The 20,339-nt window shown below is 39.1% G+C and overlaps 1 protein-coding gene across 1 annotated transcript; it reads left to right on the top strand.

The window, feature by feature from the left end:
- Positions 1-9,382: 9,382 nt before the first annotated feature.
- On the top strand, positions 9,383-15,139 carry ckma (creatine kinase, muscle a). The gene is made up of 8 exons (XM_061247808.1): positions 9,383-9,541; positions 11,061-11,272; positions 11,540-11,694; positions 12,089-12,221; positions 13,119-13,290; positions 13,652-13,775; positions 14,357-14,546; positions 14,676-15,139. Exons 2-8 carry the CDS (start codon positions 11,080-11,082, stop codon positions 14,852-14,854), a joined length of 1,146 nt encoding a protein of 381 aa, XP_061103792.1. The 5' UTR covers positions 9,383-9,541; positions 11,061-11,079; the 3' UTR covers positions 14,855-15,139.
- The last annotated feature ends 5,200 nt before the right edge of the window (positions 15,140-20,339 follow it).

The following is a 20,339-nucleotide window of genomic DNA, read 5'->3' as shown; positions in this document are numbered from 1 at the left end:
ATAAGAATAAAAGTAATCAATCCAATAGGGATGTTTTTGTGCATTTTAAAAGCTGGTTATGGCCCTTCTTTGACACACCATAGAGAGGCCATATTCTCTTAAGATAACATAAGTAACACTCATTGAGCACTTTACTGATACTGGGTAGGGCCTCCCTTTGCTCTCAAAACAGCCTACTTCTTACTGGCGTGGATTCCACAAGATGTTGAAAACATTCCTTTGACATTCTGTTCCATGTTGACGTGATTCCATCACATCATTTCTGCAGATTTGTCAGCTGCACATTCATGTTCCCGTTCTACTGTGGCCACAAGATTGGCTGATTAGATAATCACATGAATAAGTAGGTATACAGGTGTTCCAAATAAAGTGTAACTGTTTTCACACCTATGAATATTCATATATGTAAATGTAACAAGATTGAGTTGTAAATATATGTTTCTATATCTATAAAAAAGATACCTACTGCTACTACTACTACTAGTGATAAAATAAATAAATAGTAAAATAGATGATGTTGGTTAATAGGGGACGGGTCTGTATCGGCAAATCAAAATAAATAGCTAGGCCTACTGAGATAATGTTGCCATATTGAAAATCATGTTGCCATATTGAAATAAATATTAAACAAAAATGGGTAAGTTTTGCTTATGTAACACGTAACCAAGAATACATCCCATTGACCACTCAAGTAGGTTAACCTATAGGATAGGCTATAGCTATGCAGCTAATAAAGTGTCAGCCTCTTACGTATCTGACAGCTCTTAAAACAATTAGCAGAAATGCATTTATAGAGATACATTATACACATTATATACGTATCACATTATTTGAAAACAAAACTGGGGGGCAAGAACAGCTTGGCTGTAACTAAGTTTATGTGCACTCAACTAGTAGATACGCTATAAAAAAGTAAAGGTTCCTGAATTTACCTTAAAGCTAATTTAAGAAGCCTTGCTCTGTCACCATTTCAAAAATGATCCCCTATTTAAAAAGGGTTCTCCTAAGCATCCTAGGGTTGCCTGAAGAAGCATCTGGGATGTTGAGATTCCTGGATGTATTAAAAACATTGAATTAATTGTCATGGACTATAGATTTATTTAAATGTACTCATATTTATTTTATATATTCTAAACAGTACATTCTTTTTATGTGATCTTTTGCAATTTTATTGTTGTTATTGTTCTTGTTATTGTTATTATTATTATTATTATTATTATTATTAATAATATTATTATGGGTAATAACAGATTCATCCAGTCACCTATCAACCCCTGACAATTTATTCAAGGAACTGTTCCAAAAGAGATATAAAAAGGGGTTCCTGGAAACACCTGTAGGGGTTCTGCCGGTGTGGCAAATTGAGGAACCCCTAATTTACTTTTAATGTTTAGAGTGTAATCGTAATACACTGGTGATTGAGGCAATACCTTTTTAAATGTTTCTAAAATATTGAATTAATTGAAAACCCAGCTGGACACTTTGTGGATCGTAGGCCAAGAGTTCATGACAGTCAATAAATGGAGGGTTGCGCTATGCACCATTAAGAATTAAAATGGGTACTACAGCATGTAGCAAGGGTTCAAAGTTATTATTGGCAGTGATGCAAACTCTGTGTTTGGTTTCTGCCAACAGCCGTTGCCCTCGATCCCATTCGCGGCAGCAAAGGCTCTCCATCTCGGTAGTGTTAGGCATGGATTCACAGTTCCTACACTGACAGCAATTTCTATTCCCTCTTCTCTGCTCTCGGTTAGCTTCAACTGCCTCGTCCTCCTCTGTATTTCTTCGTGAAATTTGAAAAGCTGGTCCTCTTAACTTGGCAAAGTCAGAACTGTCTTTCATATTGCTCAGGCTAGCAAAGTTAGGTTCTGTGATTTGTATGCTAACGTTACCGTATTTTCATTGTCATGTGATCGCCTGGATGGATGGCCATCCATAAACCTGTCATTATTCAATCTGTATTCAAGGGTGGATTTTGAGCACCCGTTACCTTATGGGAAACACAGGCTGGAGATTCAAGCCCAACATGTCCAGTGACATCACTGGATGTATTTGCCCTTAGATGTTTTTGCCCCATATTTAGGAAATTGCTACACTGACAGTGATTTTAAAAAGGCCTGCACACATAATTTAAGCATTTAATCCAAATAATTTCAACTGACAGTGCTCCTGTAAAGGAGTAGCATGGTGGTTGAATGTTACATTTGCCAGTTGTCTTTGGGCAACAACAGAACAAATGTGCATAATGTTTTTATTATTCAGTCATTTAAATGTATTATCTACATTTCTCACTATAAAAGTTCACCCAAACTGTCTGGGTGGGGTTATGAGAACTTTCAATTAGCTATAATTGACAGACCATGCTCCCACTTTCCACACATTGTTTGTTACCACAGCTACCTCCATGATATGCGCTCATCTTGGGAGACTGAATTTTCACAAGCCAGCTAACTTAGTATATCAACTATACTAGCTAAGGTAAGGATGCTGGCTTATCCAATAGTACTTTTTGCTAGCTAGCTAGACAAGTTACGATAAAAGCACAACTATAACGTCCTTATGAAAGCAAACCAGCTAGCTAACATTATTTTCTGTTGATGATAAATTAAAAATGCTTTTGCAAAGTGCATATGGAAACCTAGAAAGTGTGACCAACCACCATGTTACTCCTTTAAAATGTAACAATGTACACTTTAACTACATGTGATTTTTTAGACTAAGCCTATCCACTTAGAGGTTTGACGTGTTGTGTGTTCACAGATGGTCTTCTGCATACCACTGTTGTAAGGTTATTTGCGTTACTGTTACCTTCCTGTCAGCTTCGACCAGCCTGGCCGTTCTCATCTAACCTCCCTCATTAATAATCATTTTTGCCCGCAGAACTGCTGCTCACTGGATTTAAAAAAATCTTTTGCACCATTGTTTGCAAACTCTAGAGACTAGTGTGTGTGAAAATCCCAGGAGATCAGCAGTCGCTAAGATACTCAAACCACCCTGTTTGCCACCAACAATCATTCCATAGTCAAAGATCACATTTCTTCCCCATTCTGATAGTTGGTTTGAACATTAACTGAAGCTCCTGACCCATATCTACATGATTGCATGCATTGCACTGCTGCCACACAATTGGCTTATTAGATAATCGCATAAATATGTAGGTCGTAAAGTAAAAATGTTCCTAATTTCCCAGACACACATTTCCAAGATATCAAATGTCTTCTGGCCCAGTTCGGTTCAAGCTGAAATTGTTTTACGTCATTCATGTAAAATAATAATGTGACAAACAAATCCGGCAGAATGGAAATTTTCAGTAGCTGTGAGGCTGAAGGCAAGGCCACACCAAACATGTTAGAATTGATTTTCCTTTGTTATCTGTTCAAAATAAGTCATTTTGAGTGATGAACTGTGGACAATAATTTTACCCCTTGCAGATTTTCGATTTATTTTGCTTTTTATGACCATACATACACAAACACATACACATGAGAAAGTATCTTAGGTTTTGAAATTGATGGTACACATGTGACCTTCAAATTCAGCCATTATCTATGTCTATCCATGCTATGTGTTGCCACACAGTGAAACAGGTTTATCTAATAGTACTGGGGGTTAAAGGGGTTGGCAATTTCTTTTCTAACAGGTGGTCATACTCTATTGCCATGTAAGGGACCCTTTCGGCTCTTATCTTTACTACTCAAAGAGATAACTTTCAAAAGAAAATTCTTATTTGATGTAAGCTTTTGTTGTTCATATCAGAGAGCACCAAATTGATACATTTACTTTTTTAAAAGAAAAAAAGTTCAGCTGCTGGAGGATGCCCCCCATCCCCCCCTATAATGTTCTACAAGTCTCCAATATCCTCAAATCCTAACAATGCCCCAGCTGTGAACCACAAGTGCTTGTCAGTACAAAGCTGCTAGAAAATAGGAAGCAGTTTTATAGCTGCAGATTTTGGGGGTGTCAGTGCTGGGGGCCTCTGCCCCAGTAAAGGTTTCAGTCTAGCAATGCCCCTGTTGTGGACATCTGTTATTGTTGGTGACAGCAGGTATGAAGTAGCCTGCAGTTACTTGTGGGTCATTGTTGATTTTGTATGTTTCTAGCCAGACCATGTTTCTGGAGAAGCCATCAATAGGCCTGCTGATACATATTCCATAAGATTTTAGCCTGTCATATCCGTCAAAATGCTACACATAATTTCGGCCAGAACTGTTATATATATAATTCTGTGCTTGTAAATCAACTCAATTCCGCCTTTTCTGGTCCTGGCCATCTACATTTTCATCAAAAACCATGTTATAGGCTTTTTTAGTATTGTTAAAATTAGATTTTTGTACTGAGTAAAGGAGAAAATGAAGTGTATTTAACATACTTTAGCTGCAGTTTTATGTTAAACTGAAATTGGGATACAGCCCTAATTAGCACACATCTCAGTTTGGGGCAAGTTGGTTACTTTGGGGGTGGGGGGGTCAGTAGCTTGCATTCTGCTGTTGTTCTTCTTTGAGATTATTGATGGGCAATGGAAAAGGGCGGTGGTCTGCAGTTGTTGTCATGGGGATTATGGTGAAAGGTTCCCTGCTGACAATAGCAGGGGTCCCAGCAATTGTACATTCAGGGCAAAGCACCTCCCAGATCCAGCCCCTCTGGTCCTTTGGTTATATTTGGTTTTGAATTTAAAAAAATCAAATAATAATAATCAAACATTCACAATGCCTTAGTGCTGTTGAAAAAATATATATATATTTGTTGAAAAATCCAATGTTACAAGTTACCCTACTGATGGGGCAAGTTGTCACAAGTGCACATCCTAGACTTAATGATCTATAACTCTGTACTGAATTAAGATATGAAGATGTAATGAATACAAAAAAGTGACTCCTCATTTTGTCATTTGGCATGTAATTTGTTCCCTTGTGATATATTGAGCCCAAGAAATGTAAGAAATAGAGACAAGTGTGACAATATGCCTCACTCTCCCCTACTGACCATTACATATGTACAGAATATGAGTGATGATTAAATTGGCTTCCAATCTAGACTACATTTTTTCTCTGTAGGATTGTATTTTCCCACCTGATAATCAAGCTACATAGCAAATTCATTGGCGTGTTATCTTAACTAGGACTAGAATTCACAGTTTTGTAGTGAACACAAGTTAACTAAAAAGCAACATATCCTGTTAAGCAAAGAATTAACAATTTAAACTCGCCAAGCACTTTATTAGGAACATTTCTACTTTATTACACCTACTTATTCATGTGATTATCTAATCAGCCAATTGTGTGGCAGCAGTGCAATGCATCCAATCATGTAAATACAGCTTCAGTTTATGTTCACATCAACCATCAGAATGGGGAATGGGGAATGGGGAATGATTTTTTGTGGCAGACAGGGTGGTTTGAGTATCTCAGAAACTGCTGATCTCCTGGATTTCACGCACACTAGATTTCTAGAGTTTGCAAAGAATGGTGCAAAAAAACCAAAATAAATCCAGTGAGCAGCAGTTCTGCAGACAGAAATGCTGTGTTAATGAGAGACGTCAGAGGAGAATGGCCAGACTGGTCAAGGCTGACAGGAAGGTGACAGTAACGCAAATAACCACACATTAAAACAGTGGTATGCGAAAGAGTATCTCTGAACACACAACTCATCATAACTAAGTGGATAGGCTACAGCAGTAGAAGTCTAAAAAATAAGTCTAATACCTAATAAAGTGTTCACTGAGTGTATATTGGCTGCTTAGGTTTCTAAATACATCACAATCGGTGTACAACCAAAAACAACCAAAAAAAGAAACGGATCAAAATTGTTTGATATAATAATAATAATAATAATAATAATAATAATAATAATAATAATAATAAAAGTGTGATTGCAAAGCAACACACTACTGTTATCCCAGAGTTTTATTTATTATTATTCCGCTGGTTTTTTGTCTGCGTACTCCTCCCACAGTTTCTGATCGACACCAAACCAACTGAAAAATGTCTGGCTTGGTCCTAAATGGTGTGTTTGTTTATAGCTTTTTTATATTCCCAATAATTTCCAAGATATTGAAAGTTTCCCATAGGAATGAATGAATGGCGGAATGTTCAGTTCAAATATTTGGACACATTTTTGTCATTACTCACTCAATTACAATGTTCAGTGTTGACAGCTTTTGGGTAGTAGGCCTACTTATACGTTTTTAATTATGAGCATTTGTTTGAGAACAGCTTTCTTTACACTCTAGGCTCGCTATAACTGACATTCTGAGGTTCAGCCAATCCACATCATTTATGCAAATTAGCTGTGTGCTCAAGGAAGCTTGTGTTGTCACAATAGCATCTGCCTAAGGTTCTTATTTGCTGTAAATTTAGTTGACTACATTAGGGCTTGAACTGAGAGGGGAGGTCTAGATAAGAAAGGGAAAATGAAGTTTGGGTAGTCACACATAGTGTTATAGTTGTAATAAGAATAATGGCAATACATGGTAAATTCCATACATAGTAGGGCTTCTTATTTGGCCTGGAGAAGGAATAGATCTGTGAACCATGCTGTTCTTTAACCAGTACTTCAGCCTGTGTGGTCACAAGCAGATTGACTGGTCAGGCTCGCTGTACAAGAACAGCATAGTCATGATTGGGTACAGATACAGCTTAGTCATCTCCCACTCCTCAAACATTTTCTTCCCATACATATTCTCTGAGAAGCTAGTTGCATGTTAATATTTGTTGGGTGAAGAGTGTGTCATACAATAAAACAATACAAAATTCCAGAGTTGCTCAGCATCAGTTCATTTATACATTTCATAACAACAATTTGCTAAATGTTTTTAAATTAAATTCAACACCCTCTTTCCTCAGTAAAGTACAGAATTCCGGGGGAGGGGTTGGCTAGAATATGGGTTCAGTTATGTACTAATGCTTATTTATATTGATTCCACCAGATTCTTTTATTGTTTGAGTGAAAATGTGGGTAAGAAAACCAGATTTAAATATATGATTCATTATGAAAAGGAATAGGATAGGAACCAATTCCTAAAACAGAAAATGAAGTCTTGCTTTTTCCTCCTCTATATGCAAAAATATATGACTCTTTCTCTCATTATGAGTAAAATTTATTTTTTCGCGATTGAATGCATGGTTCAGTATATTGATAATATAACATATAAAGCTGCGACAACAGGCAAGAGGAGATGTGTGTGCAAGGGAATAGGGTAGGGTTGTGTGGGATGGGAACAGCAGGAGGGATAGCAGGAGCCAGGATAGAGACAAATTTGGTAAGTCATGTCAAGGATGGACGGGTGGCTGACAGCTGTGAAACAGGACACTGGGTATGAATTTAGGGCAAGGGCACCCTGACAACCTCTCTCACACCCTGACAGATCTAGCCCCTGAGATCCTTCTCTTTTATTTTGCATTATCCTCTCTGTTTCTATTCATCCAGTTTAATTTACCTTTCCACCAGGTTTCAGTTTATTCACTTTCAACTTTTCAGCTCTCATTCATTTGTCTTTTGCCAGTTTAAAACTTGAGATGAGGGCATTCGTTGCTCCAAGGTTTACTGACCTTGCAACAGGAAACCTGGGCATCCGGGGGTCAGATCGGCAAGACTTCCTATGTTGTCCTTCCTCTGTCTGAGCACGGGCTTCTCCCTCTCTTTTCCCAAGGGTTAATCACATCTGGTATGGTCTGTTTTATTTAATACCCATGAGATATTGCATTAGTTAATTGATGTGCCATTACCAGGGAATCATAATGCAGATCACACACTATAAGCACCTGCAAGCTCTAAAACAAAAAAAAATGGAAATATCATAATTTTCCCATCTGTAAGTAGCCATTGTGATCTGTATGAAATGCAATATACATATATGTGTCATGGCCATTCAAGACAGCGTGCAAGGTGGTGAATTTCCATTTACCAATAACATGATATTTAAATTTCAGGAGAAAAAGACATGTTTTTATAAAAATGCATTACAAACCATTTAGTCCCTCACGTCAAGTTGTTCCTAGAGATGTCAGGTTGGTGTCAGTAGCTGTGAGAAGACACCTTTTATATCACATTTTTACTTTTCAGCACCATCTCTGCGGGCTATGAAAGCTGCACAGAGTAACAGCAAGCAAATACCAGAAAATAAATTAAAGTAATCGGGCTACAGTGCTTTTTCTGTGTTATGTGTTATCTTCAACACCATGTAGGTGTGAGCAGGGCAGTATAGTGGGGTTGGTGTCACTGGGTCCAGTGCATGTATGTGTGAATGGAGTAGTATAGCTTTTGGCCCGGCCTGTGGTAGGGGGACTTTTTTTGTTGTTCTTTTATATATTTTTATTCTGTGATAACAGTATGACATCCTGTTGTCCAGCTCTGATTGTTTGGCCCATGTGCCTACTGTTGGATTGCATTTCAGGATATCCATATAGACTGCTGCACACTCTGCCACACATATTCTATTGCATACAGTTACATCATAGTACGCTAGTCATTCTCACAGTTATCTAATTCTGAAACTTGACAGCAGACTCCTGTTCTCACCATCAAAAAACAAAGAAGCTATATGCTTTTACCTTAGTGTATGACTGAAAAAAACGATGGTAAATGGCCTGTATTTATACAGTGCTTTTCCCAGTAACTACAGCTACACAAAGCACTTTGCAATTAATGCCTCACATTCACCCATTCAAACACACAAACCAACAGTGAAAGTATGCCATGCAAGGTGCCAACCAGCACGTCAGCTTAGGTGTCTTTGACACACCCAGGGAAGTGATCAAACCGGCGATCTTCCAGAAAGTGGCTTTGAAGTTCCTTGCTCTATTCTTTTCATTTTGTTTGAGTTTCCCAAGAGAAAGTTGTCTTGTGTTCCACTCTAGCAGTGAGACACATCAATTAATTTATTATCTGTTTCCCCTTGAACTATTGCCTTGGTTGCCTGTGATAGACAGGATTAGGCTTCACAAGGCGCCTCCGATTCCACCAATTATGGGCCACATATATAATTTATTTCTGGTCACTGAAGCTGAAGAGACATCATACTAATTTTGAAGCATGTATATGTTTGAACACAACAGGAGTTAAAGCACATGGATATGACCTTTGGAACCTAGAGAGTGAGCATGGAAATAAAGCCATGTGATAACAGAAGAAATACTACTTATTTTTTCCAAACCATAAGCTAGATGTAAGCATCTCTGGCATGTTTGGCAAAAGTGTGGATCAGCTTTTTTGTATTTCTGTCTCCACTCCAGCATTCCCGTCTCTACCCTCCCCCTTCTCTGTCAGCTATGTATGGGGTAGGGGCTGTGAAAGGGGGATACAGCTGTTGTCCCAACTTGGGCGACTGTGATGTAAGTTATTGCCTTTCAGAAACTAAACAGGGTATGAGAGAGCAAACCCAGCCAATGAGCATTTAGCAAGAAGAACATGTCCCAACCAATGGGTGCACACCTGCTGGGTATATAAGCAAAGGGCTAAGACCTTCAAACTTGGGCAACCCCTTATATTGGCTTTGGTGAACAGGATCTGATCCCAAGGACTGTTACCTCTTTCTTTTGTGCAGGTAAAATCAGGTTTGTCAATGGTTGGGATTGAGAGGAAGTGGGAGGGAATTAGGTTGTTATTTCATTTCTAAGGTATATTTAAACATGTAACCATTGGTACTTAAGAAAAATAATTTAATTACTAAGAACAGCTCCACGGTCTCTTAGTTTGAAGATTTGATTTTACACGTGTGCATGTTATGTTATGCTATGAGGGAGGTATGCTATTGTTTTACAGAAATACTTTTAGAATTTTGCAGTTTGCAACTTGCTCTCTGCTTTCTGTTACCTTCAACACCTTGTAGGGGGGATATGGTGCATCTAAGTAATCGAAATATGACTGCAGATTAATATATTAGCTTCCCATAATGAGTCAGTCTCACTCTCCTATTTTCACACACAAAAAAATATTCTTTCTTCCAGCTTATATGGTTTATGAACTTAACGTTAAAAAACTAAACAGTAATGTGAAACTGCACAACTACTGATTGTATTTTGAGGTTTTATATGTTATTGAAAAAAGGTGATTATTTATTTATAAATGCGTATTTCTTTTTTGGTGGACTTCACTTCTGATTGGGTATTTTTCCAGTGATGGAAAATGATGGAAAGTGTTGGCTGACCAGTTCATATGTCATGCATATGTTGATATGTAGCTGCATTGGTTGGTGTTTTGGTTTGAGTGCAGCACTGTCCAGGCGTAGGTGCATAGAATGTTCTAGTGAGAATTGTGCATATCCATATGTATATCTGTGTGATGCAACTCTCTGGTAATGTGATATACCGCAGAATGTAGGTAACAAAACCCAACACCCATTCTGGACATTGATAACCCCAGCTGTCCCTCAGATCTGAAAAAAGACCACTGCTTAACCTGGAATTTTATATATTAATTTAATAAATATACTGATCTTTTGTCATCCAATGATAGAAAAGGGGAATTAAATATATCCCACTTCAGAGAATATCAAAATATCTAAAGATAAAGATTTGTATGGTACTGGTTCAGTTTATTGGCTGCTTTAGACATTCTGTATTAAAAGGCCTTGTAGACTTTTTGCAAAGCCACCAATGCAATTTATATTTGCACTGTAACAAATGTAAATGGTTCTGCAGGAATACCATGTAAAAGAGCTAACTATTTGTGCTTGTTGGGGGGGGGGGTTATACAGAAAGCGCTGCCCCTCTTGCCATTGCTATTGATAGTTTGTAACATTAGGCGTTGGCAAATGACACCTAGAACTGTAAATAGAGATACCATGGTTTTCAGAAACTTGGCAAATGACACCTAGAATTGTAACTAGAGATACCATGGTTTTTCAGACCCTTCCTCAAAAACTTTTAGATTATTCGCTAAAATAGTTTCTCTTGGATTATCTGCCTCATGGACCGGGCAACAATTCTGTTCAATGCTCCCTATTTTATTGTGTTTTTCTCATTGTTTCCTACCACTCATGCCTGTGGAGCTGAAGTTTCTCATTGGTAGAGAGGGCTTAGTTTCCCTTGTCCATTACAGCATTTAAAACTTATCTTTTGCAGACCACATAAAAACGCAATCATGCCTTTCGGAAACACCCACAACAACTTCAAAATGAATTTCACTGTGGATGAGGAGTACCCAGACCTCTCCCAGCACAACAACCACATGGCCAAAGCGCTGACCAAGGATATCTACGCCAAGCTGAGAGATAAGCAGACCCCCAGCGGCTACACCCTGGATGATGTCATCCAGACTGGAGTGGACAACCCAGGTAAAGTTTGTAGTGAAGGCCATTATCAAATAATGCTTTGATGTATTTCAGGAATCCAAACCAACATGATATTCTATTATTTTTAAACACATGTGTGATGAGCTTCTTGATTAAGTATTTCAATCAATGCATGGCGAAACACTGAAATCTTTAAACTGAAAACAATGAATCCACATGCATAAAAAAATACAATACCCTGTCATAAGGGATCATGTTAAACTTGATTGTGGATGTGCACAGATTCTTGATTCCACTCTCTGTCCACAGGCCATCCCTTCATCATGACAGTTGGCTGTGTTGCTGGTGATGAGGAAACCTATGAGATTTTCAAGGATCTGCTGGACCCTATCATCTCTGACCGCCATGGCGGCTACAAGGCCACAGACAAGCATAAGACTGACCTGAATTTTGAGAATCTGAAGGTACGCTACACAGGCATCAGAACAGCTGTAAAGTCATTATTGTTAGGGGACCAACCAGCAGGTTCTGGAAGCTGGTCAAAATACCCAGTATTAAAGCAAATCTTACAGAGTACATATGGTCCCAGGTTAATTAACACTGGATATTTTACTCTGTACTATTTTTGTTAGAATGATTTTTATAATTAGTGGTCCAAGCAGTGCAGGCTATTTATTATTATTATTATTATTATTATTATTATTATTACTTTATATTGCAAAATTTCTAAGAAAATGTATAATTCTCTTTGTGTTGTAATCTTTGGGACTTGTAATGATGATTGTATCAAATGAAAGTAAAGTAGTAAAAAATGAAAAAAACGAAAAAGTAAATGATATGATGAGTGTGACTCAACAGGGCGGTGATGATCTTGACCCCAACTATGTTTTGAGCTCACGTGTGCGTACTGGCCGCAGCATCAAAGGATACACCCTTCCCCCCCACAATAGCCGTGGTGAGCGCAGAGCCGTTGAACGGCTGTCTGTTGAGGGTAAGTAGCACCCCTAGCTAACTACTATGTGCACCAAGCTAACAGCTATTCCGTCATTACATTACATAACAATCACGTAACAGCCATGCTTATCCAGTGCATTGCTGTTAAGCCTGATATATACTTAAATGCACAACCCCTTTTGTTGTGGAACAGAAATGAAGCTTTTGAATTGATACTTGGGCAAAGGCCTGTGGGGGGCCTTTAATTAAGTGGAGCAACAAAAAGTATACATGACAATGAATTTTGCTGTTCTTCATGGTGGTATAAATGTTTGGCAGCATTTCCGTTTGTTATAGCCTTCAAGAATTCACAGATTTTCCAGTGGTCAATATTAATACAGAGCCCCTTTTAAGTTTTTTGTATGGCACAAGCTTGTTGAACATCACAAACTTTGTAAAAATACTTGACAAAAAAGACAGCAAAGGAAGGGAATGTGTTGAGGTATCAAACCCAGAAGTGCCCAAACTTACTTGTTTCCTCAAATTTGATTCACGAGTGCAGCTGTTTTAGTAGAAATGCCCACGCCCACAACAATTCATTGATATGTATTGGCAATGGTTTCTAGTAACAAATACTTTTTTTTTCCAGGATACACCAGACATGATATCTGCCAAATGTGATGATTGCATTAACTTTGTAGAATAAGCAAAAGTTAATTTACTTTTTTTCACTAAGCAAAAAAGCCTGGGGGAAAAGTAATTTTGGATTTTCGGATAATAGCAATAATACAAACAGAAATAGTCAGGATTCAGCCCTACTGACTTACAAAATAAGTAACATCCTCAATTAGCAATTATGCAATTTTTATTAAATGATGTGCAAATTAACTTTTGACATTTCATGAAATGTCTGCACCTGTGGGCTATTATTAAGTTTTACTTCTATGTCTTGTAGCTCTGAACAGCCTGGATGGAGAGTTCAAGGGAAAGTACTACCCCCTTAAAAGCATGACCGATCAGGAGCAGGAGCAGCTGATTGCTGACCACTTCCTGTTTGACAAACCTGTCTCCCCCCTGCTGCTGGCTGCTGGTATGGCTCGTGACTGGCCAGATGCAAGAGGCATTTGGTGAGTATGCAGGCATCCCACCTTTCCTGGTTTGGGAGTCTCCAGAACAATCTGCAGCACAAGCAGAAATTAAATTTAGCAATTTGCATTATCCTGTCACGAATTGACGAGCAGTTGCTAAGGAAGTGCGTGGGAATTCAGGGAATTTTCAGGGAGAGCCCCCAGTTGCATAATGTGCTGGGGGACCAACCTCTCTCCAGTCCCCACCCCCCCGGCTGTTCTTCCATAAATCATTTTTACAAGGGTGGCTTGTCTGAGTATGAGACTTTTTACATATTCATTATATACATTTAAAATAGTGTTTATTTGTCCATATTAGAAATAAATTTGTATTGATGATTGAGCTGATCTTCTCATAAAGGCACAATGACAACAAGACCTTCCTGGTCTGGGTGAATGAAGAGGACCATCTGCGTGTCATCTCCATGCAGCAAGGTGGTAACATGAGAGAGGTGTTCAGACGCTTCTGTGTGGGCCTTCAGAAGGTGAGGATTCAAAATTCCTTATCACCCTAGCACGAAGCCCTATCTTAACCTTAACCCTGTCCAAACTCACAATGCCGTCCATATCCAACCCTTCATGTTCCCGAAAAAAAAATGATTTGATATCTTACTCAGAACCATACTATTTTGCTGTACTCATATATCCTCTGGATCAAGGGTGCACAGCAAGTGCCAATCCGCTTCAGGATTTTGTACAAACTTCTGCTCTTAATTCTTTAATTAGCTAAATAATGTCTTCATCAAACATTGGTATATGCACCAGCTACAGCTGCACACTGCAAGTGTATCCTAAAGATTCTATAGGAGTGAACCAACATCATTTCTAGAGCTGTCAGAAAAATAAATTAAGGTAATTGGTTGGAACAAAAACCAGCTCGCAGACCGGCCCTCCAGGACTGGAGTTGTGCACCCCTGCTCTAGGTACCCATACTGTATATTCACAGTTTTAAATTCATACATAAACATATAGTGTAAGGTCCATAATCACATATGCACTAATTACATTTTGGAAATTGTTGTACCTCATCTGGAATTCCATTCTTATTGCTCTTCATCTGTGACAGATTGAAGAGATCTTCAAGAAGCACAACCACGGTTTTATGTGGAACGAGCATCTGGGCTATGTCCTGACCTGCCCCTCTAATCTGGGCACTGGCCTGCGTGGTGGTGTGCATGTCAAGTTGCCCAAGCTGAGCACACATGCCAAGTTCGATGAGATCCTCAACAGGCTGCGCCTGCAGAAACGTGGCACAGGTGCGTCTCTCCGACATTAAATTGACATGTACATATGGACATGAACGGACATGGGAACTGCTTTCCGGTATAATAGCATAAAGTGGTAGATGAGCTCTTCGGTGATTACCTCTTTCCTGTTTCCTCCAGGTGGTGTGGACACTGCCTCTGTGGGGGGTGTTTTTGACATCTCCAATGCTGACCGTCTGGGCTCCTCTGAGGTTGACCAGGTCCAGCTGGTAGTTGATGGTGTGAAATTGATGGTTGAAATGGAGAAGAAGCTGGAGAAGGGAGAGGCCATTGACAGCATGATTCCAGCTCAGAAGTAAAGATGGAGCACCTTTTATATTGTGAAAGCCAACCAACACACAACACACACTCTGGCCTTTCTAGAGACTCTTGACTCCATTCTTCCATCCCTATTCTTTTTTCTCTTCTCTTCATCCTTTGTCCTTCCCTTTTTCCATATTTCCTTTTCTGTTGGTAAAATCCTGGGATCAAGCCTCCACCACCAGGCATTCCTGACATGGTGACATCACCAAAATTTGAGTTTTTATTGGTTGAAGAATCAGAACATTATTCAATAAAACTGGCCCCATGACACAATCAATAAAGATGTTCTGGTCTTTATTTGGCTATGCTTTATTTAAAGGTACTGAAAATGCTTATTGTAGGGTCAGACAAGGGCACCATTTTCTGTTCAATATTTGGGGGGATGCAGGACAGAACGGAGAAGCTTATGGATGATGCATTTTACATACAACAGGATAAAAAAGGCAACTTAATCTTACGGGAAAAGCAACTTAATAGGCCTATACAATGGGTAGTATATGTTATAAATTACAGATTACACATTTTATGATACAAATAAAATAAAATGATAATAAAATTCACCTGTCATCTTGAATTTTGCTGTTGTCAATTCAAAATCTCAACACTCAAAATCTCAATATCTCCCAATCTCAGTTATGATAAATTGAATTAAAAATGGAGATTATTCATGGTTAAAAATGAATAATCTCCAATGCTAACGTTATAACTTAACTTCTTATGTGGATGTACAGTTAGCTAGCTACATACAAATGTAACAGTAGGTTACAACATAATTGTTATTCGTAAACAATTTTCGAATGAACACAGTAGATGAACACATCCTACTTAGTTTTGGATCTTTAAAGTGATCAGATGCTTTCACTTTTATAAACAGTGCATGTGGTTTGCTTGGTGGTTTGCTCACATGAATCGAAACACAATCATTGACAGCCTACAACACAGCAGCAGGTTGTGAGGAGCCATCTAGGCCATAATTCAAACTTTGCTTGCAAATAACTATGTGAAACACTCACATGTACACATATGAAACACTTGCACGTATATACATACTCCTGTATACTCAAGCACATATGTACATATTAAATACTCACACATACACAAGTGAAACACTCACACATGCATATGTGAAACACTTGCATAAATATCATTTTATTTGCAGCATACATATACACTCAACAAGCACTTTATTAGAAGCATTTTTACTTTATCACACATACTTATTCATGCAATTATCTAATCAGCCCAATTGTGTGGCAGCAGTGCAATGCATACAATCATGTAGATATGGGTCAGTTAATGTTCACATCAACCATCAGAATAGGGGAAAAATTTAATCTAAGTTACCGTGGAATGATTGTTGGTGGCAGACAGGGTGGTTAGAGTATCACAGAAACTGCTGATCTAGTGAGCAGCAGTTCTGCAGACAGAAACGCCTTGATAAAGTATGCTGTTTATTGTTATTTATAACGGTTGCCTGAATTGTATCTATCTCTATGCCTGTATGTGTTTTTTTACCTATGTATATAGGTCTCACTTGAAAAAGAGATTCCTATCTCAATGTGACCACCTATTAAAATAAAGGATTCATAATAATAATAATAATAATAATAATAATTAGAAATGTGAGAGGAGAATGGCAAGACTAGTCAAAGCTGACAGGAAGGTGACTGTAACACAAATAACCACACATTATGGTATGCAGAATATCATCTCTGGACACACAATGCATCATAACTTTAAGTAGACTCTGAGTAGCAAGTCTAAAAATACCTAATAAAGTTAAATACCTGAGTATATATCTCCCTGACCTACTGTTGAGAATAAATGTGCAAATACTTTTATTAGGGACTTTAAGCATCAACGGCTATGGGGGTTGCTATGGCAACGCCGTAGCCATCAGTAGAAGTTCCACTAAGCAACAGTGGGCTACTGCGATATACTAATGTTACAGCTGTTTATGCTGACGAGTTACACACTAGCTAGCGAAAATGTATTTTAAAAGGGCCGGGGAGGAGTTGTTGTTTGCTTTTGCTGACAATGTCATTTCAGAAGAGTTCATTGTTTTGTATGATGTAAATAAATCTAAAAATTGAGATTTACCGTATGAGCTGTACTCCCGTTTTAATCTTGAAGACATGGAGGACGATGAGTGTTTAGATGAGAGTTTAATTTGCAAACCGAGAAGTGTTGCGGGAGGAATGGAGGCGCTATGTATGCTGTTGAAGAGGCTAACATACCCCTGCCGGTACAGCAACATGATGCAGCGTGTACTCGATTACATTTATGCCACCCGTCACCAGAAAATCACTGTATGGAATGACAACATATTAAGCCCCGCCGCTCTGCAAACCTATGCTGACTGCATACACCAGAAGGGAGCCCCGCTAGACAACTGCTTCGGGTTCATTGATGGCACTTCACGACCCATAGCCAGACACGGGACAAACCAGAGGATCCTGTACAATGGTCACAAGTGCATACACAGCCTGAAATTTCAGGCTGTAGCCATTCCCAACAGCTTGATTGGAGATCTCTATGGTCCAGTAGGTATTTCACTGATAATGCTGTTCCTAAAAATAATGTATTATTATTACTAATAATATAAAATAGCCAACTTGTAACTTACTCTCTAGAAAATAGAAAACTTCATTAAGCCCTGTGTTGCATTTGTCACTTTGGTTTTGCAGAGGGGAAGAAACATGACTCTGGAATGCTTGCAGACTACGGCTTACTACCTGTTCTGGAACAGCATGCAGTTTCCGCACGTGGCCAGCAGATGTGTATGTATGACAGGGACCCTGCATATCCGCTGCGTGAGCACATGCGGCCCCATTCCGAAATGTTCACCTCACTCCACAAATGAATGAATACAACAAGAGTATGAGTGAAGTCAGGGTGTCAGTTGAGTGGTTGTTTGGGGACATTGCAAACTACTTTAAGTTCATGGACTTTAAAAAGAATTAGAAAATTCAGCTAAGTTGTGACGGAAAGCTGTATGTGGTATCTGCGCTGTTCAGGAATGCACTCACTTGTTTGTATGGCAACCAGATGTCTCAATTCTTTGGCCTTGACCCCCCACACATTCTGGACTATTTATCATAACTATTTGCTTGAATGTTTACAAACAATATAAATGTAAACAAACCTTTTATGTCTTTAAAGTACATCTAAAACTTGTATCAAGAGGTCTCTCAGAGCTAAAAGACACTATTAGATGTGTATATATATATATATATTGAAAAGTTTGTTTATATTTGGAGAAAAAAAAATACAGTGTACCTTTCACTATGAGCATACCAATTGAAATAGTTTAAAATAATACGTCAATAAAGCATTTCAATTATATGAAAAATGATTCATTTTATATAAATATAGCCAAACTATTGCTTATCCAACTCCAACCAATGCATGCAAAAAAGAAAATAGGTTTAGATTACATATTCATTCATACAATTAATTACATTTCACTCTTGCTTTCTAGACAGGTCCTGAACCATTGCAAGCATGGCTGCCTGAAATTGTTGTTGCTGCTGCTGCATGAGGACCAACATCTGAGTCATCTGATTCTGAGAATTCCCTGCTCTCCTAGCCTGTGCTTCCAACTCTAGACTTTTCAACTCCAACTCTTTCTCTCTTAGATGTCTTTCAGCTTGAGCCTTCTCCCTCAAGTACTCCAAGATCTCACTTCCACTTCTCCTTTTCCTTTTAGGCTGACACTCCTCCCCATCTTCTCCCTGCCTTCTCTTGGTCTCCCCCACCCTCTCCATCACCATCCTCCTAGCCTTCTCTGCTTTGGACCTGTCACCTTCCATCTTCCTCTTCGAGGTACCCTCACTCCCTGGGTTTTCTGCAGCTGCATTTTCTTTTTCTGTGACTTCATAGATAAGCTCATCAAGCTCTGTTGTGGTTTCTGAAGTCCCACTACTTCTCTCATCTGCATTATTCTTCGATCTGAACTTGGTATGCATTAAGGCAAACCTCTCCCTGACCTATCTCTGACTTACTCTGAACTGAATTTCTTGGCAGCTGTTTAGAGACTCTGCTATATATGTCCAGAACTTACCCTTTTCCTGACTTCCTTTCATGAAGAATTTCCCAACAAAGAAGCACATGCTTTTCTGTCCACTCCATTGGGAAATCTGCAACATTAACTTTGTAATGTCCATAGCAGCACAAGCCAACTAGCAAGCTAGCTAAGAAGATAACATTACAGTTAAAAATATTGTCATGACTCAAAAATATAGTTTTGGTCACAGGTGATGGGTCTCTGTAAGGGATTAACTAAGTAATGTTAAGCTACATCCTCAGAGACTAACAGAAAGTTAATAGAAGTGAAACGGTTAACTTACTGTGATTGCTTGTTTGATGTTGACATTAACGCAGTTGTTGCATTTTGACAAAATGTGTAACTGTACCATTGTAGATGAAGATGCTACAGGGAGCGAGCCGAGCAGGTAAAATTTGTGCAAGCGCAAAAGTTGCAAAATCCATTTCCGGTCGCCGTAGCAACCCCCATAGCTGTCGATGCTTAAAGTCCCTATTAGCCCAGTTTCTATCAGCTTTATTTGTAAATGGCAATCGGGATGGTTTCAACAAGGACCCCAATGTTGTTTATAGTGGTAGCCTAATAATAATAATAATAACATCAGTATGTTCGTAACTAGGCGGCACGGATGGTGCAGTGGGTAGCACTGCCGCCTCACAGCAAGGAGGTCCTGGGTTCGAATCCCCGTCGGCCGGGGCCTCTCTGTGCGGAGTTTGCATATTCTCCCGGTGTCTGCGTGGGTTTCCTCCGGGTACTCCGGTTTCCTCCCACAGTCCAAAGACATGCAGGTTAGGCTGATTGGAGAGTCTAAATTGCCCGTAGGTGTGAGTGTGTGAGTGAATGGTGCGTGTGCCCTGCGATGGACTGGCGACCTGTCCAGGGTGTATTCCTGCCTTTCGCCCAATGTATGCTGGGATAGGCTCCAGCCCCCCTGCGACCCTGATCAGGATAAGCGGGTTCAGATAATGGATGGATGGATGGATGTTCATAACTACATACCAATTCCTTGCCAATTACAACCCAGTCCCATGTACTCGACTGATTCATTAGCCTGTACCACGGGCGACCTTGGGTACGATTAGCCTACTTTGATGAAACCTACCAGGTTTAGGCTATTCGTAAATGGCAACAGGGACAATTTTTTGATTGCGCTGCAATAAATATTTGCATTTGTTAAATGTTTAAAATAAAAGAAATACATGTTTGCGTTACATCGAGACTCAGGAGAAGTTCACTTGATGACCATCCTTGCTCACTTCGGGGACGGACTTGAGACTAGAGTGTTATATATATTCTCTGCTGTAAAATCCAGCTATGGCCATCTTCAAATTGCCAGCTACTTCTGCCAGCTATTTTCTTTAGAAGCGAACATAGTTAATCGACCTCTAGTTATGCCTACAACACGAATTAGCTTTCCAGGTCACCCAAGATAAGTT

Source organism: Conger conger, chromosome 7, assembly GCF_963514075.1.
Source record: "Conger conger chromosome 7, fConCon1.1, whole genome shotgun sequence".
Classification (NCBI taxonomy): Eukaryota; Metazoa; Chordata; class Actinopteri; order Anguilliformes; family Congridae; genus Conger; species Conger conger.
The sequence above is the reverse complement of the archived record's forward strand: the minus strand, read 5'-3'. Positions and strand labels throughout refer to the sequence as shown.